Source organism: Thermobia domestica, chromosome 3 (genome assembly GCF_964235325.1).
Source record: "Thermobia domestica chromosome 3, izTheDome1.hap1.1, whole genome shotgun sequence".
Taxonomy (NCBI): Eukaryota; Metazoa; Arthropoda; class Insecta; order Zygentoma; family Lepismatidae; genus Thermobia; species Thermobia domestica.
Genome location: NC_137456.1, coordinates 153,945,706 through 153,972,185, shown reverse-complemented (window position 1 = coordinate 153,972,185; position 26,480 = coordinate 153,945,706). Strand labels below are relative to the sequence as shown.

General features: G+C 35.3%; 1 protein-coding gene across 2 annotated transcripts in view; it reads left to right on the top strand.

The window, feature by feature from the left end:
* Positions 1-2,689: 2,689 nt before the first annotated feature.
* Positions 2,690-26,480, top strand: part of Lrp4 (LDL receptor related protein 4) — an 872,950-nt gene continuing 849,159 nt past the window's right edge. For both annotated transcript variants that reach the window (XM_081751909.1, XM_081751908.1), the window contains exon 1: positions 2,690-3,050. In XM_081751909.1, coding sequence (XP_081608035.1) covers positions 2,876-3,050 — 175 coding nt within the window. In that variant the 5' untranslated portion in view covers positions 2,690-2,875. The remainder of the gene's footprint in view (positions 3,051-26,480) is intronic.

The following is a 26,480-nucleotide window of genomic DNA, read 5'->3' as shown; positions in this document are numbered from 1 at the left end:
CTTCCACTCCTTTCCTCCCAAATATATATATATATATATATATATATATATATGGGGCGGACCCAGGATATGATCAAGGGAGGAGCTAAACCATTATCCATTGCCGTTTTATCCAGTGTATCCAGTATAAAGCAGGATTGAAGCTCATTTTATCCAGTGTATACCTCAGCGTCAAGGGGGGCTATAGCCCCTATAGCCCCCCTTGGATCCGCCACTGCATATATATATATATATATATATAGTATAAGAGGGAGAAAAAGAGTGGAATTGAGTAAGTGAGAACGGCCTTGGTTCAGTTGACGTCGTTAATTTATGATGCGGTATGCAGATGATACGGTTATTATAGCTAAAACCGAAGGAGGACTACAGGAGATGATTGACAAAATAGCTGGCACTGGGAAACTATATGGAATGGAAATCAACATCGAAAAATCGAAAGTCAAGAGAATATCCCGTTGAAATGCGCCCTTACATTTCAGAATTGAACAAAAAGTGCTTGAAGAGGTTGGCCATTTCAAATATCTGGGAAGTATTTTGACGAAACACACGTACTGCACCAAAGAAATCAGGTCGAGAATTGCCATAGCCAAAGAAGCATTCAAGAAGAAAAAGTCGGTAAGGAAGAAATTAGCCCCGAGTGCTATATATGGAGCATTGGACTTTATGATTCAGAGACTTGGACATTACGGAAGTTAGAGAAGAAATATTTAGACAGCTTCGAAATGTGGTGTTGGAGGAAGATGGAGAAGATAAAATAGACAGAAAGACTAACAAACGAAGACGTTTCAAAACGGATAGAAGAGAAGAGGACGCTTCTAGTCACCGTCCTTCGTAGAAAAGCCAATTGGATTGAACACATCTCGCGAAGAAATTGTCTTCTTTATACCGCCATAGAAGGAAAGATGGAAAGAAAGCAAGGAATAGGAAGAAGAAGAACACAATTGATCGATGATTTGAAAAATAGAAGAAAATATTTGGAGTTAAAAGAGGAAACTGAAAATCGAGAAACATGGAAGAAACATTTCCAGGTCCAAACTGAAAATTAAGAAGAAAAGAAATAAGAAAAAAGAAGAAAAAATTCAGTAGTCCTAGGACTTGCCAAAAGGTAGAATACTTAATAAATATTGTATGTGTTTGTATCAGCATCTTCTAGTTTTTTTTATCTTTTTACATAGCGTGTTCAACACGAATGGCCCCCTAAAAGTTTACCGGCTCCCTTCCTGGTCTCCCTGAATAAAATCCTAACAACGCTACTGATTGCAGAGTTACGTGGAAGAATTGCCTAAGGTGGGTGCCTATGGAGAAGAGTTGGGAAGACTTTTATCCAGCAGTGGATTGACAACGGCCAACTAATTTTTTTTTTTAAGATATTATATATACACAGGGTGGCACAATATATATAGGCCCTACACATATCTGTAACTTGGGTCTAAAAGGGCCAATATCACTTTTTGGCAAAAAAATGAGATCTCTTCAATTTTAACGTCTATAAATGGATGTTTTCTTGTGCAAGAAGAGCAAATGTCAACACGAAATAGTTTGGATTATATATCATTCATATTAACATTTGCTTTTCTTTCTCAATAATATATACATTTATAATGTTAAAATTTGAGGAACATCTCATTTTTGCCAAAAAGTGACATTAGCCCTTTTAGACCCAAGCCACACACACACACACACATATATATATATATATATATATATATATATATATATATATATATATATATATATATATATAGCCCGGGTTTCCTGGGTTTTAACTCCCCTTCAACAACATATTACCAAAAAAATAAACATTTACTATTTGAAATATTAATACAAAGCTTCTTAAACGAAATGAACTGGGAAGCTTGAATCCCACCCCACCCCTTTGATGAAATTTTTTGCTCACCACTGCACACAGTCACTTGGTTTGCGATTAGGATTTAGCGTCCCTTTCAGAACTGAGGCTATATAAGTCGTGAATCTACAACTTAACATGGAGATCTACACGAACTTCCACCGGGAATCCAATGCGGGATTCCAGCGCCGGAGATGTGTACACTTACTAACCATATAGCCACGAAGAAACTCACACGATTAGTGTTAACTACAAAACTATGTATAGTAAGATAGAACCTGGTATCGAATTGGTGACTGCGCTTCAGTCGTATTAGAGGCTTGAAATAGTATCATTGGCATTTGTGACATTTTTTTTAAGGATGGGGAATAGGGTTATAGGTGAACTTAAAAGTAAACTTCGTTCATAAATTGATAAATGATTTGGTGGAGATGATACCCCTAGTCCCGACCATTAGAGGGTTACGCGCTCTCTGTGCCATATAACGATTCATATGATTCGTAAAATAAAGGTTCTGAATATGTTCTCTTCTGTATTTCTCTAATACTGTAATAAATTTACAATTAGACGTGTATTATTATTATTATTATTATTATTATTATTATTATTATTATTATTATTATTATTATTATTATTATTATTATTATTATTATTATTATTATTATTACAACATTCATCGATTTATCACCTTCAATGCATCCGTTTGAAACAAGACACCGCCAACCAGCTGTTTAGAGGATGAACTGAAGCAGTTCGCTACAGATCTCACACATCGATCGATGCTGCCATCTAGTGACAGAGACGTGTACTACAACATCTAGACTGGAAGATCCAGTCCTGCAACAGCGGTGAAGCCGAAACGTTGTTTTGGTTTCGAGTAAACTGTGCAAGGCCTATACTTTTCTTCCTCTCTCTCGTTTATTTTGTGTTTTGCATGAGAATAAAAAAAACTACCTTGTTTATGCCTTGGACTAATGTCAGACAACCATACAAGCATGACTCTTTCAAGTGTGTTATGTCTTTCGCGGAATGTTTCGCACGGTTAGAAAATGTCTCGTTAATCTAATGCCGAATTCTCGATGGCCAGGGAGCCGCGAATCGTGTGAGGAGACAAGTCGGATGTTTACTCCAAGCGCCCTGTCCTCCAAGATGCAAGCAGCTCGCTGCCTCATCGTGCTACTCGCCGTAAGCACTCTTCAGACAGGTAAGGAGACAGGTGTCACTTTTCCTATGTGCATGTTACGGACTCAGGGAGGGGGTCAACCCCAATATACACACATGTTGTTGACGATCTGCGAGATGTTTTCTCTCCACAATCTCCGTATGTGTTGTTGGTGTATGTAGTAATATTTATGTAGTTTTTGTTTTGTTTTTAAAGATCTTTTTGATGAAAGGCAATGAAACTTTAAAAAACTACAGATATTTAGAAAAACATCAGTTCTGATATTTGAATCTTAAAGTATTCGGGTTCTAATCTTGCAGAACAGTTGGTTGATTTGTAACATATCTCTAGTAAAGAAAATCCAACTACTCTGAATCCCTCTCTTAGCCCTATATAGTTGAATTTTGTAGGAAGCTTTAGAGTTGGCATATCGCGGGTTCATACTTCCTTATTGGTAATTTAACAAGCTTTCTATACAAATAGCAGGGTGTCAACTTGTTACAACGGCCATACGTACGTGAATATTATGAGAGATCCTAGGATGGATCTTAGGATATAAGTCTCAAAGAAAACTTACATTATCATAGCCAGTGGCGTATTTACGATTTTGTTTCAGGGGGGGGGGCTTGGCTAACTTTGTTCCTGGAAATGACAAAATTCTGCAAGATATTTTATTTACTTTAATTAATATAGTAAATACAATTTCGGGTCCTCCCCTTAAATACGCCACTGGTCATAGCCCATTGACAACAATATTTATCATGAACATATTGCGGAGTCAACAAGCTGAGAATCATCCTCCTTTATTTAATTTGGGGTTCCTTTTTAGCGGCAAGGCTAGATAAGACGTAAACCTGCTAGGGACGTTGTCAAGGGTAAGGTCTTCCTCCTCCCAGAAAATTAATGAAATCCCGAAAAATACTACCTATAGAAAACTAGATAGCAAATTTACATGAACTTCTAAAAATGACAGAAATAGCATCCCAAAATGAAATTTCTGGGTACGATTCTGGGTGGTATTGAAACCACCGTAATGCGTCCAAATGCTGTCCCGCCGGGAATCAAACCCGAGGCCCCGTGAGTCAAATGCGCACAGGCTAGCCACTAGGTCAGCAGGAAGTGTTCAGATCTTTTGAGTAGGCTATTTTCAGTTTTGTATATGTGAGGAATTAGACCTCTTAATGTTACAAGAATATACTATATATTTCACAGGAATTCATTATATTAGCATTGTGTAACTAGGAATTTAAAAAAAAAAAAAAATTCAATTACAGAATTACTGAGAGATGCATTTTACAGTCTTATGTAACACTGGAGCTATTAGAAACGATATTTAAGACATAATAAGTTTTATTATGCAAATTATTTCTTGTTGTTAAACAAGGTGATGTTTTTATAGACATTAGAAATCTTAAATTAGCATATGCATTAGTCCTAATTAAAATGATGATAAACTCAATGAGTAGAACATATTTAATTTATGAACTTATTTTTATCTTATCTTAAATGTATGCAAGTGAGATCTTAATGAAAACGTTATAACTCGAACTTCTATTAGTCCTGGTACTTTAAAAATAAACAATAAATCACTATCGCATGTTAATGTTGACGCATATATTGTTTTTAATTTGAATATTACTAGGATCATCTGTCAGACGCATGATGGAACATGTTTATAATAATAATAAGAAAAAAAAACACACACACACACAAGGAAGGGGAAGTAAAAGTTGGAAAATTTTAGAGCACTCAACACAATTTGTATATATACCGTCAGACGGGGTTACTTTGCACATTAGGGGTTACTTTGCACAAAATACGAAAAGAGTTACACAGTACTCTGTTGGCAAAACCATGAACAGTAAAGAGAAAGTTTCAACTGCCACCGTAAGATAGAAAGAACATCTAACTGTATTTTGGCTATAATGTTGGCGGTTAACATCAGTTCTAATTACCGGGACGGTTCGTTGTTGTAGAGGTATGGAAACCGGTCACTGTAAAGGCCGCCAATATTTGAAAGATATCATGTATAAGAATTTCCGTATAGTTTCGTAAAATACTACTGTGTATAATGGGACTTTGATGAAATAGTGGAAATTGAAATGTGAAACGTTTTAAAGTCATAAAAAAAGTAAAACTGGGAGACAGCGGTTTTAGCCTCTACTTGGGGTTGCTTTGCACCGGTCCAAAATACCGCTTAGATAGGAAATTATTACTCCTGGAATCTCCTGCATTCTAAATTTAGGTAGATGCTGGAATGAGTTTCTTGTTGGAAAATAAATTATGAACAGTGGCGGATGCAGAAAAGTAGTTTGAAAGGGGCTTCACTCATAAAGGCTTCGTTTTTTTTTTTTTTTTTTTTTTTTTTTTTTTTTTTTTTTTTTTTTTAATCACTAGACTTTTGGGGAGCTTGCAGTTATACACATAGGAATTACTAACATTAGATTAAAAAGAAAAAAGAAATTATGCAATTTGGGTGGGCTTCAGCCTGAAAGTCCCAAACCCCGTAAATCTTCCACTGATTACGGTTGGGATGATATTCTTGGACATAAGGAATAACCAAGGCAAATCAGTTCATGGGGATTTTTTTTTTCTGTTCCTTGAGTTGGCATTTTTGTGGGACATATGCTAAACTATCAGAATGTGGTTCCTGTGCCGGTACCAGAAAATAAATACTTTTCTTTGCAAGTATCGATAATTCAAACTAAGTACTGATACCGGCACCATCATTCTAATATCACTATTTGTAGACTTAATGCAGTTTTGTATAGGAAGTGAAATGTATAAATACTGAAGGGAAAACATTGCACAGAAACCGGAGTCTCCTACGCCAAAAGCGCGTACGCTAACCGCTTAGCCACGAAAGAACTCTCTTAAATTATAGAACTATATCTCATATAGTCCTGGTTTTAGTATGAAGCATCAATCTCTCATATTGGCTCTGGATATCTTAATACAAAACGTTCAGAAGTTAGTTTTCTCTTACAACTTCTACTTCATTATTTAAAAAAAGAAAGAAAGAGAAATAAATTATGTATGTTCTGAAAGCCACAATAATCCTCGTACAATATATTTGCATTTTTAACATTACAATTGAAAGATAAATAATCCTTCGTTCAATGTATAGAGTATTGCTTATTTTCCGTAAATACAGCCTTTGGTTTCAAATCTGTTTGCAGGGCTTAAGCCGTCATTTTTTTTTTTTTTTTTTTTTATGTGGTAACACTGCTGGTAGAATCTGAAAAGCGTTCCGTGTCTGATCGAAAACAACAATACTAGGCATATACTCGTATACACAGGTGTTGTTCTCATTGCGCTACAAAAATATTGTATTTTCTTGAAAATCGGAGTCCTGATTCCGTCTCCCGACAAAATTCGCCGGGTCTCAAATCTATGCGGTCTTATCTTAGGCATCGCCACTATTATTACTACATGTAAAATATGAATTCATTATTACATTCCAACGCTGTACTCAGAAGTTTCAATGAGGGTTATTGTCTTAAAAAAAAAAAAAAAAAAAAAAAAAAAAAAAAAAAACGCAAATCCTTCTCGAACGTAAGAATTCAGCAGTGTTGTTAAGTACCCCAATCCTCCCCACCTACCACAAGATGATTTTACATCGTAGGCTTTTGTGCAATTCACTTTCTCAAAAGCAGAGATTTATGATACGATCCATACAGGCAATGCAGTGCCACTAGGTCTGGAGTCTGGAATACGATCTGAAACAGCTTGAGTTGATTTTAGTTAAGCGGTCCTTTCAGCAGCGAGGCTATATGAGACGTGGACCTACTGATTAACGTGGAATCCGAACCACATGAGCTCCCGCCGGGAATCAAACCCGGGCGATCTGAAACAGCATCCAAATCTTCTACCATCATCGTTGTCATAGGTATTCTACTATTACTGGCACCTAACTTTCTGCTAACTAAGAAGCTTCCATTCACCATAGTCTTCAAGTCGAATTGATGATGATGTTGTTGTTTTTGAGTTTAACGTCCTGTTCAGCAGCGAGGCTATATGAGACGTGGACCTACTGATTAACGTGGAATCCGAACCACATGAGCTCCCGCCTCAGGTCGAATTGAATTCTAAACATTTTGCACTATAAATTTCCAGAATACGTTAAATTTCTTTTAGGTATTTTATATGTAGATAGGCTCAGTTTAGAGTGGAAGGATGCTCGAAGCAGGCTATAATTTCCGAAGTTAGTAGTAAAATTAATTAGATCAAGACGTCTAAAATGGGTGAGATACGGTTCTTATGTGGAAAACATGTACTTGATATATGGTTTTCTAGTAGGAAAGTATCTTTGGAAGAGACCTTTTGGTTGACTCATGGTAGGATCCAATAGCGGGTGATGGATCTTCAGGATTCTTAGGCCACAAGGTTTTTATGAATTCCTTCATTGTCATTTTAAAGTGAATAGAAGCATTGCATTTCAGTAGACGTTTTAATTGGAATAAAATTAGTCGAACAGTTATTCAGATAATCAATAATTATTCAAATTATTATTTGAATAACGAATAATTATTTGAATTGCGAATAATTATTTGAACTATTATTTGATTGACGGATAATTATTTGAACTATTATTTGAATCACGAATAATTATTTGAACTCTTATTTCAATAACGAATAATTATTTGAACTATTATTTTGAGTAACGAATTTTTATTGAAATAATTGTTCGAATATTGAAAACGAATATTTGGATATTCAAATGGCAGCAGAGGAACTATTCGAATAACTTATATCCGAATGATTTTATCAGCACTAACTTGAACAATTTAATTATTCTATCCATTTGAGCAGTAACGCATTTACGCTGATGAGCGAAGTACTAGAAGATATATTAATAAAATTGTTGTATCTCATTTGTGCTGTACATTTGTTGTAGATAGCATGAACATTTCAACACAAAGTTTAAAGGCTTACTTTGACACAATTTGCCTGTTAAGAATTTGTAGTTTAAGCATTTCGTTTTCGATTAGCTAAACTAAACGAACATATGTATGTACTTAACAACTGCTGATCAATGCAAATACTTCCGTGGAAAGTGCATTCTGGGGGATTACGTAAAGCACTTTGCAGCTGTGTAGTGGTGAGTTTAATTTGCTTAATTCAAGTCGAATATCTGCTTAAGAGATTTGTGGTGGGAATGCAGTTGATTTTAGAATGCAGTTGAGCCATTTTCTTTGTAGTATGTCTTTTAAAACACAAATTGCATTTCATGAAAGTACCCTTCAGAATAACTCAAACTGCCTTCCTAGAGTTCTTTCCCCTCTTTTATACTTAAGTATATTGCTGAAATTAACAAATAAATCACATTTATTAATAAGTGTTATTAATAAATTAACACTTATAGAATCAATATCAGCAGTGCAACATAATGGAAGTTCTTTGTGATTCTTTTACATTACACGAATTATAAACCACAGAATTTCCCCATCACCTCAAAAAAAAAAAAAAAAAATCTCGAAGTAAGATTATTTTGAGATCTTGCAAATACAGTTACCCATGCAATTAAATTCGTACTCACACAAACAGATACTTATTGTCGATTTTTTTTTTTTTTTGAAAAGTATTTAACATGAAATCCTGTAGTTACATATTCTCTAGGGGCCTCTATTTTCTATCCATAAATTTCATTATTAGAACCTCAAAATTATAACGTCTATATAAGAAAATAAAGAAATTTCTTCGTTTCGTAATTAATCTGTCTTTCAATACATTGGTCCTGTCATTCAGCTTTTTGCACTTTCGTTTTTGTTGCACGCCATGATTCCCAACCTCCTCAACATCTGCATCGGCTTCTCATTTTCCATCTGCTCCAACTGCATTTGCTGAATAAACGTAACTATATTGGGATGGTGTCTAGAAAAAACGCTTGTTCCATTTGGGATGCCAGCCTTTTACTTTGTTTCTTGTTCTTTCTGCGTTACTTTCAGTGGCGTAGCAAGCAAGTTGTTCTCGAAATTTCGTAGTAATTTCTTTTAGTGATTGTAGTAATTGAAGCCGTGACTTCCATAACCACACAAATCCAGCTGAAGAGATATTGAGAAACTCGATAAAAACTGAATATTTGTTGGAAATGTAAACTTGGAATTCAGACTTTTTTCAAATTTACACTTTACTGCATAATAAATATCACTAAGTATGAAAAAAAATCTGATTTGCAAGTTCACATTTCCAGCAAATATTCAGTTTTTATTGAGTGTCTCAATACCTTTTCAGCTGGACTTGTGCGGTTATGGAAGTCACAGCTTCAATTTCTTGAATGTAAGTTATTTTTTGTATGAAATAGATGTATACGTGTATAAGTATGGGAACACTGTCAGATCTTCTATATAAAGGGTATTTCCTTCTTGGTAAGATCTCTAGGCGTAATGGCAATTAGGCCAAATGGGAATTGGCATTTCACCTAAAATGGCAGATGTGATTTTTATCTGTAATTGACAGCTGATGAAGTGTTAGGCAAAATGGGAATTAGGCCAAGTGGGAAAATACCGAGACGAATAGCGACACTGCAGGAGTTTCATTTTGCACATTGTAGAAAATGTGGCTATCTCTACGACCTTGTGACCGTGATGCCAATCCTGTTTTCATTTCCATAACTTGGACAGTTTTCTACGCAACTACCGGTAGTAGTTTTCCTGAAATATGTTCGTTGGATGTGTCGTGGAATACTTTGTATAGTTACAAATCATCCTTTCGTTTTCAACCTATATTAAAAATAGAAAAAGAAGTAAATTTATAAACATTTACTTTTATTAAGGAGAGCACGGTGGTTTATTGGTAGAAAGCTTCCCTCTGGTGTGTAGGGCCCCTAGTTCGATCCCAGACCAAGTAAGTTTGTGGTGAACATCATGATGTCCATGGGTTTTGTCGGCGTACTCTCGTTTCCTCCCATTTTCTCATTCCACCGACTCTTTCACCATCATTCAATTGCCATAATCATCCATCTCTTTTAGCCTAAAGGGGATAAACGTGGGACGTTAAACTGAAAGATTTCATTTCATTTCACTTTTATTAAATGTACCAATTTCCCTCTAGATTTATTGCAAGAGAACGTCAGGACATGTCAGCTATTAACGTCGTGTGTTACTGACAGCCCCTCGACTACAAAGCTTCGCGCCCTCTTCTCTCGTCTGTTAACTGTTAATTCCATAAATAACCCCAATGTGTAGTGATTTCCTCACGGGTTTAGACAATGCCGCCAATCAAGCCACCCTTCCTGAAATCAGTATAACACCCCCAACAATTCCAGTCATAATTACTTCCTTACCCTCTTAGACAAAGGCTGAAGAAAAAAAGTCATCCCTTCAATCAGATTCTGTTGTAATATTCTTAACAGGCAGACAGGAGCATCTATGTAATTCGTAAATGTGATCATGAAACTGGTTTCCATCATGATCATGGAAACACATCATCATGAAAATGTGAAATTGGTTACGTTACCAAGGAAAACTCCATATTTTGCTTGTAATTGCCGTATTTTGCTTTCCTAATGAAGACAAGCTAGTGGCATAGACAAATTGTTCATTTTGGTGTCTTTGTGTCCAAATGTTTGTCCGAAGAACAGCCTAATCAAAGTAGGGTATAAACTACACACTCTAAAAACGGTATTCTTAAGCGCCAAAAATAATCATGTAGTTGTAGCCATACTGGTACTTAGAATACTGCACAAGATAAAATGTATTACTGGTAAATCGAAACTACCGGATGTTCATGACTTCAAGTTGTGTGAAATAAATGATCTGCGCAAACAAAGCATGTATACGTATAATATGTGTGAGCAGAACTTTTTTTTTATAATTAAGGTGATATATTGATATCATATAAAAGTTCGTCAGAAATATAATCCAAAATAATGTTAATAATAGGCCTATAATTAATTATTTTTACTATTTACAATTAACTTTTCCATTTTCGTGCCTATTCGTGATTTCCTGTGTGCGTGGTCTGATCCCATATTTGATCCTTGATAGAAGTATACGAGCCTAATTAAAAAAACCCAAGTAGGTGTTTGGATAACATTTAAAAAGTACATTCCATGACCTTGGCGCTGAAAGGGTGTATTAAACTCCAATTAGTAAAGAAATTATTTTTTCGTTTCCAACCACTTTGTACAACTTATACAAATCTAGCGTTCTCAGTGGCCTAACTGGCAGGAGAGGGAAGTTGACCCATTTGTTACCCCCAAGGCTATGGCACTCGGGCAAGCAATGCAAAGAAATTGCGATATAATTGATTGGTTAATACGCCAGAGGAAAACTTAAATATTATGCGAAAAGCTAACCATCGTATTCAACGGCGCCGACTTTCCAAAATTTATGTGTTGCATAGCAATGGCGGCAAGTGTTATATGTTTTCAGGGAAGTATTTATATTTGATTGGTTTATTTTTAGTTAAAATCTTTTATGAACGCTGTCATAAAGGACTGTGCTGTGATAGAGTAAAATATGCCGGTAGTATAAGGGTAAGTTGGGGCTGCCCTAGCTCAGTCGGTAACACGGCTGACTTAAACGCAAGAGAAACGGCTTCAAAGCCGGATCCGAACTAAAATTCTAGTGGGTGCGCGCACCCACAGGATTATTTGTGGGTTTGCCGGAGCCCCGGAGCACCCAAGTAGTCGGCGCGCATGATCGTATTTTTTTTTTTTTTTTTTTTTTTTTTTAGGAATTTTTGGCCTTAATGCACTCCACAGGTTAATTTGATGTGACTTGGTTTTTAATTTAGCGTCCCCTTCAGCAACGAGGCTATATGAGACGTGGACCAACAATTTAACGTGAAGTCCGCACCACATGAGCTCTCGCCGGAAATTGAATGCGCTCCACAGGTATTCGTCGTATTACTCTCTTCTGTGACACAGGACAACACACTACAATCTTCTATAGAATGGTGGAGGTAATTGTGTAGAAAAAGTAGTGTGAACACAGGCAGTTAATTGAGTTTACTTCAGTTTATCAGAAAAAAACTATTGTTATTGCAGTTGGGAGTCCTCTTCTAACCTAACAGAGACAACATTGTTGGTCAAACTGGTTTTAATTATTTTCAACGTAAATATACTACGACTTTTTTATTTTCCCTTTTGCGTAGCAAACTACGAAACAAATTAAAATTGCATTTTAATTTATTATTTTTGTGTCATTTTCTGCAGTTATGGAAAAAAGTACTATTATTAACTCAAACGCTCATTCTTTCAACGTGTGGAATAGGTTTATTGAAAGTATTTGAGTATCTTCCCCTTTGGGATAAGCATTACAATGAAACTGTAATAGATAAAAATCAATAATGATTCCCCCTTTACACCTCTCATTCATCCATGACGATGCCATGTCACTATTCATCTCAGTAACCACGAAAATTATGGATTGGACACTAATATCCGATGTTTTCGATTATTTTTACATGTCATTACAGCATTTTTTACACTTATGATCTCAGCTTCCTCCTCACGGCATATGTTTTAATCAATTTAACACCATAAGATCTTTAAGGGATTAAGTTTGATAATCATGCCAAATATCATTTTAACTGGTTCAGTAGTTATTGCATGGTTTGTTTTTTTTCGCATAAATTATGATCTCCTTCTCCTTCCCGCGTTAGGATATGCATTAAAATCAAATTAATGTAATATGATCCTTCGGAGGTCTAATATTGATAATTGTGTGCCAAGTATATTTTTAATTCGTTCAGTAATGCGACCAAACAGAAACTCAGTTTCACTTTTATATAATACCAGGTTGTCTAAAAGCATCGAGCCTCATCAAAATTGAGAGTACATTTGTTGTCATTTGAAAATAACATTCTGAAACCTTGAGTCATTTTGTTCGATAATCTTCTGCCATTTTCTCATCAATGTCATATGGGGGTTTTACTATTGCTGAATTCGTGATACCGTCAAGGAACAGCTAATTAAAAATTTTCAGTCTACGAGGGACTTTTCACTTTTACGGCAACCGTCAAGGAACAGCTAATTAAAAATTTTCAGTCTACGAGGGACTTTTCACTTTTACGGCAAAAGCAAGGAAGTTAATTTTACACTATTGTTTATTTCTTAACTGATATAGTAGCCAGTTGCTACTCGGATTGTTTTTTTTTTTTTCTAAATAATTTAAACCTAAATCTTTTTGTCTTTGATTTTAATGTAAAAGAAATGAGTATAACAAAGCAAGCGTATTTTCCTAGGCCAATACTGTAAAACAAGTATGAACAGATAGAAAAGGATAATAGAAAGTATTGTTGGTAAAGTCCTGTGTTTTTGTTAGTTATCTAGTTTTAAAAAAGTAATCTCCGGTCTTGCATTCTGGAAATCCATTGACGTGCTTTCTTTGTAAGTGAAGTAGAATGTCAAAGTTGTCTGTCGTTAGTTCCACGGCCAGTCTCCTGTAATGTGGATTGCAGTCCGTAGAAGATTGTGATCATGAGAACTCATCAAAGACTTTGAGGGAATTGTTTGGTTTCCGGGAAGATATTCATCTCTTGAGTTTGAACTAGATGTGAGATTGAAAGAAGTGCGTTCCGTTATTTATACAATCTTCAGTTACAGACACTCTCTTCAGTTAAAAAAAAAAAGAAAAAGAAAAAAAAAGAAAAAAAAGAAAGAAAGAAATGGTCGTAGATGTATTGGATTTTGCTGTCCATTTTCTTTTCCGTTCGGATTAATTCCGAATTTTTCTTTAGATATCCCAACTCCTAAATCGATTGTTTTAAACATGGCTAGCAAGAGACATAGATCCATTCTCTAAGTTACAGGAGAAATAATCTCAGAATACGTGTATATTAGTTTCTCCTCATTTATCACCCGATTTTTTAGAGCCTCAATTTTATATATATATATATTCTTTTGCATTCACTACAGTAGGACATAACGTTTCAGGGACACATAATCCAAAGTTGAGAGTCGACTTTCTTCTTGAAAATTTTATTCAGAGGCAACAAAATAATAATAACAATAATTTTAAAAATTCAGGGGCTACACTCGGAAATTGTGTACTAAAGGACATACCACACACAAATATGACAAAATCACAAATTAATTTATATTAACTCCGAGGGGTGGGGCGGTTGGCACTGAGACTAATGCTGTGCAATTTAAATGGCCAAACATGAAAAAGAAAAATACGTTCTTCTCTACAGATATATAATACTCATTGAAAGTAAAGTTTTGCCATTGAAAGGTCAGTAATTAAATTAAGTGAACCGTGTCGGAAAACCAAACACGCAGGGCCGTAACTTGTGGGGGCAGGAGGGGCAACTGCCCCCAGGAATCTGCCCGCAGTTCGAGGGGGATCCACTTTAAGTCAAAATTTACCTCATATAAGATACGAACGTGAAATTATAGATGAAGCATCAAACAGGTTCTCTACCTTACATAAACAAAACTGCACACAAAAGGTACATAAAACAAAAGTGAGTCATGGGCTCATTTCCGAAAAAAAAAAAGTCTACTATTAGGGGCCCTGGAAATAATATTTATTCGTATGGCTTTGAGATTTGTCAGTATTGTCCTCTTAATTAATTTGTCATGTATGGAACAGGTCCAGGGGCGTGCGGGACAGCCCACAGGCTTCAGGAGGCCCACAAGTAGTAAGAGAAAGATGGAAAGAAGAGGCCTATTTTCGAATTTTGCGGAAAGGCTCAAAACAGCTTTACCTAGGGGGCCCAAATATTAATGCTTGCCCTTCCAGAAAAAATAATCTAAGTTACGGTGCTGCAAATACGTTATAATTTGTAACTTTAAATAATTAATCAAGTGATCACATTATCGTTAGAACACGAAAGATAAAATATGAACACAATGGCAACAGAGAGAGAGAAACAAATCGAATATAGGATATCTTTAAAAACTAATACTATTCTATTTTATTGGTCATATGGTAAATATCGATTTTAGACCCAGGTCAACGACCTCGTAGTATTTATTTTTCCATATGTGAATTACCTTAGAGTATTCGAATAAACCCCAGGTAATCCGATTATTAGTGGAATTTTCTGTAGAACGAAGCACATTATAATTATGAGTTCGAGATACGCAATTAACGTCTCTTGAGATGCTGAATGATATATTTCACTGGCGTAGAATGTTAATGTGTTTAATGTGAGGTTATATTTTAATTAAGGTATTACATGAATGGACACTTCAACACTCCTAATAATAAAATCAAACGGATGTACATTATTCGTAATTTTGTATAGATATTGGTCAGTATTTATGTATTTGTTTTTTAATTGAGTGATTTTGATAATCTTGTTCCTCTACGAAAAAGAAGGGAAAATACAGGTAAATTATTAGTCTACTGATCTAATTGAGTATATTGAATGACATAATACATTGATGTAACCGGATTTTGCTAGGGTGTATGGGTCTTTAAGGCTAATTCACACATAGGATGTTGTGTTCGTGCCGTGCTGTGGGCCATAAACTTTCTTTTCAGTCAGACTGTGACGTTTTAGATTCGAATCATTGTTTTAGACGTTTTCTAAGGTTATTAGTTACTATTTTCTTTTCAGTCGTTGTTCAATATCCTGCAATCATTTATTTACTTCAATTTTCCCTAACTTCAAAATACTGGGGCCCAGGTGGCTCAGTGTTCGAACACTCGCCTCCGATGCGTCGAGTCCCTGATTAGAATGTCAGAATGCGCGAGTAGATTTTGTGATTGACAAACACAGTGTGCGTGGGTTTTCTTGGTGTTAACCCATTTTCTTCATTACCTCACTTCATTCATTATACAGTCACACACGAAAAAATAAAAGTACTGAGCATCGGACCCCAGGGTATGGATTCAATGTATTTTGTTACACAGAATCCAAATTTCGAACCCCCGGGATAATTGACCGTGCCATTTTTTATGGGCGTAAAACGAGCAATTTTGAATAGGAAGGATATCAAACATAGCAATATCAAAACAAAACAAAAAAAAAACTGTTCAGCGGACCCCAGGGTATGGATTCTATGTATTTTGTTACAAAGAATCCACATTTCGAAACTCTAGAACGATTGACAGTGTCAATTTTGTTTAAGGTTAGTTTAAAGGGACTAGTTTTGCCGATAGATGTCACTACAGTCTTCGTATCTCTCTCATGTATTTTTAGCTTTCACAAAAATTCACGATTTCTCTTACAAATTTCAACCTAGAGATTTCAAATTTTTAAAGAAGGAACTTCATAACCTATCGAAGGCAACAATCCGTGCCGATTTTTTATTTAGAATTTCCTTCATGGTTGAAATGGCTTATTTGTTGAAAGGGATATCCAAATCTTTAAAAATATAACTGTTTCAACAATGAAGAAAATTCTAAATAAGAAATCGACACGGATTGTTGCCTTCGATAGGTTATGAAGTTCCTTCTCCACAAATTTGAAGTCTGTATGTTAAAATTTGTAAGAGAAATTGTCAATTTTCGTCAAAGGCAAAAAATACATGAGAGAGATACGAAGACTGTAGTGACATCTATTGGCAAAACTTGTCCCTTTACACCAACCTTAATGGGCGAAAAACGTGTGTTCTCCTTATCCAAAATCGCTTTTTTTTTTTTTTTTTTTTGTATAGCTGTGTTACGTGTATCCTTTCTATCCAAAATAGCTCGTTTTTCGCCTATAACAAAAAAAAATTAACACAATCCATCTTGCTGGGGTTTCGAAATTTGGATTCTGTGAAACAAAATATATCGAATCCATGCCCAGGGTTCCAGTGCACAGAACTTTTCTTTTTTTCTATTTGTGTGGCTGTATCATCACCACCACCGTCTCTACTAGCCTCGGAGCATAATCGCTGAACGTTAAACAAAAATCTCTATATGATTTCTTGTGGAAGGCAAAAGTTACTAACTTTTCCAACAGAGGCACCATATGAAGATCTCCTAACTTGCCCCAGAGTAAATGGAAGTTATATGAGTAATGAGGTGACCAATAAAAAAAAAAAAGCAACACTGAAACAAACAAGTAGTCAATTAAAGGCGTCCGAAACTATTCCCAGATACCCCTAAAATAACTGGTTACTTGTATAGCTTTTACTGATTGTGACCAGCAGTAAAACCACTCTCTGCCATGAATTGAAGTAATCTTTAATTAACAAGCGATGCCTACAATACACCCGCAATTTAAATAGATTTGTAATAGCTTAATAATTATTTTTACAGTAAAATGATAGAACTGAAGCGAAAGTTATGTGAAGAGTATATATATTTCTTCTGCTTGACGTATTTGTACAAAATTTCAGAGCTTTATTAATATGAAAGTCCGTGAAAATTAAGCTTCAAGATTGATTCTAGTAAATAAATGAATAAATAACCAGAAAACTAACCTAACAAATGTATTAAAAAAAAAAAAACTCTCTTGATTCAGTTGAACACAACGCACGCCTTAAGTAAGCAAAACTAATAGAATATTTAAAAGGGGAGAAAACTGATGCTGAAGTTTCGAATTATGAATTCGATTTGAAGAAGAAGAAGAAGAAGAAGGGAAAACTTGTGAAATCAAAAGTTGTAAGAACAAAAGCTTTGCGGGGCTAGCACCTGGCAAAATATGGAAAGTGTTGTAAAGCACCTCGCGTAATTGAAGAAAGAAGGAAGCATACTATAGACTCGTTGGTGGCACGCAAAGCGCCTGTGAAATGAAGTCGGGGGGGGGGGGGGGGGGACGAAAATATAACTAAGAATCATGAAATGATTCTGCACGAAGATGTATCTAATACATACATGTCTGCTTTATATGTGATCTTAAAATTGCATGCACTTCATTTTTTTTTCCTTTTTGCATGCACTTGCATTTTCTCATGATTTGGATTCTTCCTATTGCAATTGGTATCGTTAAAGCGAATAATTGAAATATTGTATACTCAGTAAACAAAGTTTCATTTTTAAAAGAATAACGAACACACAAAAGTTTGATTCTTTATATAGTTAGTTCGTTGGGAATCACTTCTAAAGTTGCTTGTGTCGTTAAATTAATTTCCAAGAATAGTCAATATGCTCTGCTATCACATCAATATCACGCTACCAATTGACGTGTTCATCAGATTAAGCATTTTACAAGTGAAAGCTGAACAAGAACTGTATCAAATAAAATCTTAGGTAGTTATATATACACTGTATTTGAAGTAATTTTATTATTATATCTGTGTTCTACCTTGTTTATACTATTGTCAATGAGACGATTTTAAAAAAATGTATTTTCGTCTCTTTCGCCTCGTAAATTTTGTCTCGTCTCGCTCCTCGAAGAACTCTTTATAGTCTCGTCTCGATTCTCCAAAAGGCTTTTCTAGTCCCGTTTTATGAGTTTATGTGAAAACTTTTTTGTCTTCAAATTTTTCCCGCCTTAATTTATCTATAAGGTATCAGAAACTTACTGGGTCATGAGTGGACATAACATTTAAACCACATTCATTATTAGAACATATTGTGTAATGACATTATGTTCGTACAATTACTTTATGAATTTATGAGTGAGTCAGTGTGTTATGTGGGTCAAGGTTTGTGAGTGGGTCATGGTCAAGAGGACGTGACTCACTGTGAGCCACCACCCACCGTGTCCACCATAAGCCAATCTGACCCACTACGACCTACCGACCCATTCTGCTCAGTGCATTGTAGACAGCATCTTCTGAACACTGATGAATTTGTCTACGTTTTATTTTCAAAGCCTCCATTTTCCTTCCTTTCTCGTTTGTTTTTACTTACTTATCTGAAATGAGTAAGTGAAAAAAGAACTTCAGGCACTTTTGGATATTGGTGTACGTAATTGTAATAATAACAGTAGGATTTACTATTTGGGTTTCGTGACACAGTCGAATTTTACATTTTTTCTTTACCTTGATTTGAAACTTTCAAATTTCATCCTATTTTCCACTGAAAAGTATCTGTAATTCAAAAGGAAATAATTATATATGATAATTAAATTGAAATTCATGACTCATGACGAACACTTTACTGTTTTATATCGAAAACGTCAGATCCACCGTTATTGAAACAGAGCGGTGTTTGAGCGATTGGCAGTAGAAATTCAAAACTCCGATTAGTGATAATTTCAATGGCTTGTTTCATTACAAGTGTAAACTCTTTAGTCAACGGAGAGGAGGGCGTGGATGATGGGTCAGAATTGATGACGATGGGTTTTGATGGATGTTGGGTCAGAGTGAGTCAGGGAGGTTGGTGGGTCATGGGTCACGGTGGGTAATGAGTCACTAGGTGAGAGTCAAGTTTTCATTGAGTTATGCCATCTCTGCACATGACACTAGAACAGTGTTTGAGATCTAAGGTGTGAATGAACTAATATTACCCACAAGCCTCGTAAAATTTCTCGGCTCGTCTTGATTTTGAAAGAAGAAAAAAAAACTACTTGTCTAGTCTTTCTCGACACGAAACGATAAATTTCTCGTCTCACAGGCAACACTGCTTGTCTGAATGTTCTGCCAGAAGGTATGTTTCACCTACGTTCATCTATTCGTTCGAAATCGTTAAGAAACGTGTAGGTTATACTGAAAATGCATTTTCTTAAGTGATTTGCATGAAATGGTCCCAACCGGATAAATACAGAGCTCCCACTGTTAGGTAGCAATCGCAACTCACTCGAACCTCCGCAGCTCAGAATCATTATCCTCAAAGAGGCTATCACCAGTGGCGTAGTCACAAAACATCATGAAGAGAACTCATATATGCCGCGTCCTAGAAGCACACGCATATTATATATTATATATATAGACTCGCACTAGTTCTATCTCGTGTCCATTAATAAACTTCACTGGGATTAACTACAGTAAAACAGAGTTCGTTTGTGACAAACAGAGTTCATTTGTGACAGAGTGGCCGATGTTTGTACCTTCTGTGTATGACTTCCAGACTTGATTGTCAGTAGTGGTACTCGCCTCGGATACAAAACCGAATTTAGGGGAGCAACAGGATTGCGCACACTATAGATCCCGAATTGCGCACAAATCTCTGTTGGTCTTTCTGAACACAGATTTTTGCCCAACGTTGCCACAATGGTAGATTTAAAATCTGTGCGCAAAGAAGGTTCTCCTTCAGACTAGGATAGAAACAGAAATTAGAAATAAAATTTATATTATATTGAGGATTAACTAAATATAATTTGGTCAGTATATACAAGAAGTCATTATACCTCCAAATTTATAATCCAAATGTTAGAATTTTCTTGTCTCATAATCTGAATCCCTTTGGAGTTCTAGTACCTATTTTTAGGTACTAAAGTAGCGTCTTCATTATTCGATTAAAAAAGAACCAATAAAGCTTTTTACTTTTTTTCAAGTCTAGAGGCACTGTAGAACACGTTACGTATGGTTTCACGCCTTCCTGCGTCGAGGCATAGGAGTTAATGACATCATAACTTTAAAAGAAATATTTTTGTTAGGCCTATTTTCATTATTATTATTATTATTATTATTATTATTTTGTGGGCTTACTTTCGCACCTAGAAGATTGAAATTTTGTACAAACATTCAGTCCACCGAGTACTTACTATTTATTAGATTTTTTCGGATCTCTGCGTAGCACAAGGTGGATCCAGAGGGGCAAAAGTGTAAATAAAAGGGAATTTGTGGTTTGAAAAATCCCTTTTTTCGCGATTTTCCCGCCTGAGATACATGATGGAGACATGTGAAGGGTTCGTTTGAAAGGCAGTTTTATTCTGAAGATAATAAAGGGCGAACTATGATTCTAGGATAAATATGGATGTCTCAGGAAATGTTCTGCCTGAGATCAAGGTATTTTACAGTAATCTGGGGCATTGTAAGGATTATTGATATTTTTCCCGCCCTGACTGTTCAAGATAAAAGCTTGAAATTTTGTACAGGCATTTAGTGCACCCCTTAGTGTTTTCCAGTTGAGTTTTAGGTCTCTGCATTATCACAGTGGGGTCCAGAGGGGCTCATTTTTTTTTAAAAAAAAAAGAAATATTTTCAAAGAAAATCCCGATTTCTCTCGAAATTTCCCGCCTCAGGGACATGATAAGAAGATGTGAATGGTACCATTTGAAGGGTTGCTCTATTGTAAAAAGAAAACGAGGTATGAATCATGATCCTATGATAAATAGGGATGATGCTGTAGCCGCTTGACTGAAAGTCTCTAATTAACCTTAAAAAGCCGGAATCTATAAGGGTTAAGCCTTTCACACTGCTTCAATATAATGTTATGTTTCTTTAAATCTTCTTCTTTTTTTTTTTTTTTTTTTTTTTTTTGAGTATCGGTATATCCTTTCGCAATTGATCTTAATTTCAATTTTTTTTCTGATTGTATCTTCAACAAAGAAGAGATCAATATCTGGACTAAGTGAATAGAATTATTAATTGTAATGCTTGTGAAATGTTTCCGCCCTATTTTCGTTCGAGGAGCTACTGAGGATTCTGAAGCCCATATTCTAGGTGGGAACCTAAATAAAACAAAGCAAACATTTATGATGACATTCTTAATGTTAATAATAATAATAATAATAATAATAATAATAATAATAATAATAATAATAATAATAATAATAATAATAATATGTATACATACTTGCCACTAGTAGCCTTGTTTTTTGAGAAAATTGAAAATTGAAAAAGTGAATAATTTCCTCCATTGTCGTAAAGTGTTGCTTTGGTAAATTTATTGAGGTCTGTCGTTAACGTCTGGTCATATAATAGGATACTTGTTACAATAATATGTGCGATACAATAAACTTAAATTACAATATTGTTAGTATAATACAACGATGTGAGTAAACTACTTCCTCATACTAATTACACTGCATTCCAATATAATCCTTGCAAAATTACACGATTTACTTATTAATAATATGGAATCTGTCAATATATATCTTAAATAATTTTCCTAAATCTAGTTAGAATATATAATTAGAAAGAGTATGATATAGCTACCTGCTAGTTTTATTACATACCCTACGATTATGCACAGTAAATGCTATCATTATTCGTACCTAATGTTACTCGCACAAGTTAGGACGATAATCTTAGCTTCTTCACTTATAAATAGTAACTTTCTCCATCATAACTGAACTCAACTTCTCTTTCAATCACTTACTGAAGCAGCCTCTGTAATATTTCTCGGAAGAACTGGCGTGAGATCTGTTTTTTTTCTTTCTTTTTTCGAATGCAGTATATAGCTTCTCTATCCATATGTGTTAATTCCTCCGTATTTTCTAAATTAGCTCAGTCCTAGTAATTTTATTTGACCCTTGGTTCGGGTATTCCGCTGTTCTTTTCTTACAGATTTACATAACAGAAGAGAAAATATTTCCCATCTGACAACATTGCTTAATTTTTCTGTGCGCAATCCTGTACATAATGACAGCTTATCAATGACTTATCAGATAAAACTGATAAAACTGGAAAAGTGTGCGCAATCTCATTGCAGCCGAATTTAGTGGTACGAATCCGACTTTAAACATTAAGTTCTGTCTATATAGCCTCAGTTCTAGGATTAGGAGTTAGATTTCTGGGTTTTCGGCGTCTAAGACCATTTAGCCCGTCACACGAGCCTCAGTTCTGGAAAGGGAGTTAAATTCCAACCAACTACATTAAATAGATACATACTAGGCTGCTGTATTGTAAATCTGTCATAAAATCACATATAGTCTATACAGCGTCATGTCTGACGGTTCTGGTTCTGGTTTGTACAAGAGTTGTCTGTTGTCTGTAACAAAACTAGTGAGCTTATTAAGGTAGTAGTAGCTATTCTTTCCCGTATGGTTGAAAAATAAATATGGATAAAACTGAGGAGTTAAGGAATGGATTAGATAGAGTTTTTATATGCCTTAGTTACACAGATATTCATTGACACACGTCCTCCAATATAAGATACTCAGATCTCTTATTGAGTGTAAAGATGCTGGGAACTTAGCAGAGGGAACTGTGTATGTAGAGACGACTTAAATTCTGAACTGCACAAAATATTTTAACGTAACAAGATCAGTTGTGCCTCCACATTTGGAAATCATAACTTGCTAATTGGTTCCCGAGAAGTTCACTGTAATCTTAAGTTTTGCTTTTACAAAGGGTGTTTGAAATAAAAGAAATACATGTTTTTGACACTTCTTTAAATCGTGTCTTATAAAATGAGCGTATTTCTTCATAAATCCTTTCGAAAACTTACTTGTGGAGCGGCTACTTACGCTTTACCACGATGGATCAAGTTAATTCAAATGCTGCTCCGCTTGTTTCCACAATTTTTATTAAATAGTCGTATTATTAATTATTGCTTTCTTCGATTGCTTTGCCAATGTATTATGTTTTTTGATGTGCTACACAGTGAAGATTCTAGGAAATCTTTTATCTTCCCGTAGCTCGCATTATTACGCCCCAACATATCCACTATGCCCCACATTTCTTCGTTTTGCGATACTAGATTAAAGTGAATTATATACAGGGTATTCCTGAAATAAACCGACAAACTTCGCGTACCTGTTCAGGACTTCAATACAAGAAAAAAAAAGTTTATCTGCGGCTTTGGTAGCAAACGCCTAATTACGGAGATGGCGTCAATTTAAGATTTACAGCGTTTCCAACCAAAGCTACAAATAAACTTTTTTTTTTTTTTTTTTTTTTTTTGTATGGAGGTTCTGAACATGTCTGCGAAGTTAGTCGTGTTCATTTTTCTGCAACACCTTGTATAAAACATATACACATCTTATTATATAAAATTGAGTGTTTGTGCTTGTTTGTCCCGTATCCAAATCCACACTGTAGAACCGTTCCAGATGAATTATGGAATATAATAGAGACCTAACTTAAGCCGGACAGTACGTTATTTAGATTTTTTAAAATGCATATTCTAAGGTGGGATGGAGGCTCAAAATTTATCTTAGGAGTTCCTCTAGTTAGGGAGATAAAACTTAGTATACAAACTCCTCATTAAAAATAATTGGGCATATATCCCAGTGTCTTCGAAAACTCTGCTTCTAAGGGGGGAAAGGAAGGGGAATTTTTATAATATTGTTTGTACTTATTTGTACACTATGCAGATCTACACTTTTTGAACCGTTTGAAATGAATTTGTAAGCATAGTACCTACCTCGAACTGGGTTGTTATCATGCCACTTTGATTAAACTGGGGAGGGAGTGAAAATTTTATACCGGAACTAGAGTATCTCAGGACCCTCCACCCTCAAGTTAAGGAGATGAAATTCGGTATATAAACTCCACAGTATAAATAATTGTAGATATGTCCCAGCGTTTGCAATATTTAGCTTCTAAATGGAACCATGTTGGTCATTTCTATAATATTTTAATTTCCCCGAAAATAGAGTATTTGAAAAGTTGAAATGAAATCTTTGAGTTTAACGTCCCATGATTATGCCGTTTAGACTAAGGGAGACGATGATTAAAGCAAGTGAATGATGATTAAAGAATTGGTGGAATGATAAAGTGGGAGGAAATGGGTGTACCTCGAGAAAACCCATGTGTACGATGTTGTCCACCACAAATTTACTTGACCGGAGATCGAACCAGGGACCAGGGATCGGAACACGCACGAGAGGTAAACGTTCTACCACTGTGCCACCGTGCCCCTCAATAAAATATTTGAGGAACCTCTCAAGTTAGGGAGATGAAACTCTATATGAAAACTTCTCATTAGAAATAATTGCACACATGTCCTTGCATTTCTGAAAAATCTAGATTTCAAAGGCGAAAGAGTAAGGGTATATACAGTATGAACTTCTGTATCGAAGAGCTACACCACATTTACCTTCCTAAATGTAATAGTAACCTTTTATGCCATTTAACCAATTGATAATGTTGTTAAACATGTTTGATAACATGAAAGTATTTCCTTATCTATGAGTTGCGTGAGTTGCATGCTGAACGAACGGTAATAGGCGACACAAGTACAACCTTTCTTCCCTTTTAAAAAGATTTTGTCCAAAAAGTAGATCAAGACAGCCACAACGATTGCTATCGTGCCTGGTACCTATACATAACGCTAAGTGGATAGTTTGTTGATATGTCACGAGCTCAAATCACCTATTTGAGAAAATATCAATAGAGAAACGTAATCCGACATTGGACGTAATATATCTAAATGGAAAGTAATTTCTATAACAAACCTTTTTTTAAATCAAATTTGGAATTGTGATAATCTTTGTTACAAAACCAAGACGACTTAGTCTGTCACTCACACTCCTAATAAGTTCACGTATAGTGTTCTCGTAAATTTTGTAGAAATCTTGTTTAGTCTCGATTTTCGAAGCAATCTTTCTTACCTCGATTCTCGAAAGGCTTTTCTCGTCTCGTTTCGTCTTGTAAATTTATATAACCCTACAAAATTCGTGATCTAATTTTCAACGAACTTAAGAAGTTTGTTACTGAATTCTCTATGTCTCTTTGTGTGAATGTCTGTTATTTGCGAGTTTTTTAATTTTGAGCCCTCCATTCTATAGAGCATCAAAAACTATCCCAAAGAAGTGATGGAATTTTTCGCGTCACTCTTACCCTTCCGAGATTTTGGCCCAAAAAAAAAAAAAAAAAAAAAAAATCCGATTTCGGGAGATTTAAGGAGTCGGCCTGTATATCGGGAACCGTAAGTCATAAAGAGATCATATTGCACTGTAAAAAAAATCGTTGTGTTATTTCAACGACATGCCTATGTGTTAACATGATTGTGTTAAAAAATATAACACAAACAGGTGGTTAGAAGAACTCATTCTCCATTTGGAGTTGTATGTCAAGTACCGGTAGTTGAAATGACAACAGTCTGTGTGTTGAATTAACACAAGAATAGAATTTTCGGTGTTGTTTCTGCGTGATTGCCAAATAGCTATTTTGGGCATCTAATTATAAAGGCTTATGTACAGTATTTAAGCCACAGATAAACACAGTAGAAAAGAAATACTTAAACAAATCCTGGCATTCACAAAATTTCAACATGTAGCCCGCGCAATGTGTTCTCACTTGTTTTACATAATGTTTCTCAACAAATATGTCAACAGCGAGAAACAACACCGTATTACTGTGTCATTTCTACACTGCATTAGAGGTCACCAGTCAACACCGGGGACTGTGTTTCAAAAATGGCGGAAAACGAGTAGGAACATGATTAAGAAGCAATCGTATTCTAAGGATATAGATAAGAGTTTCCTATCATTCTTGAACAAGATGTTGATGAAGGTTGTGTTTCGCACCATCAAGAAACACATCACAATAAATGATGGGCCAGGGCGACAAAAAATGTTATGTAGATTTTCTAAATGAAGTGTTCTGTAGTTTATTATCTTTATTTTAAAATTAGAATTTGTTTCCTTGTAACATTTTAGCAGAGTATCTCGAGGCGCGTTCGGAAACACTTTATGAAATTGACGATGTTCACGAATTGATCTGTTGCAGTTCTTTTCGTTAAGTTCGTTCATTTCGTTATTTCCGAACACAATGAATTGGTTGTCATGTTAACTAGCTAGTATTCAAAGATGTCGAACCACCGTAAGCGTAAGCATGCACACCACAAGCTTTTCCAACACAGA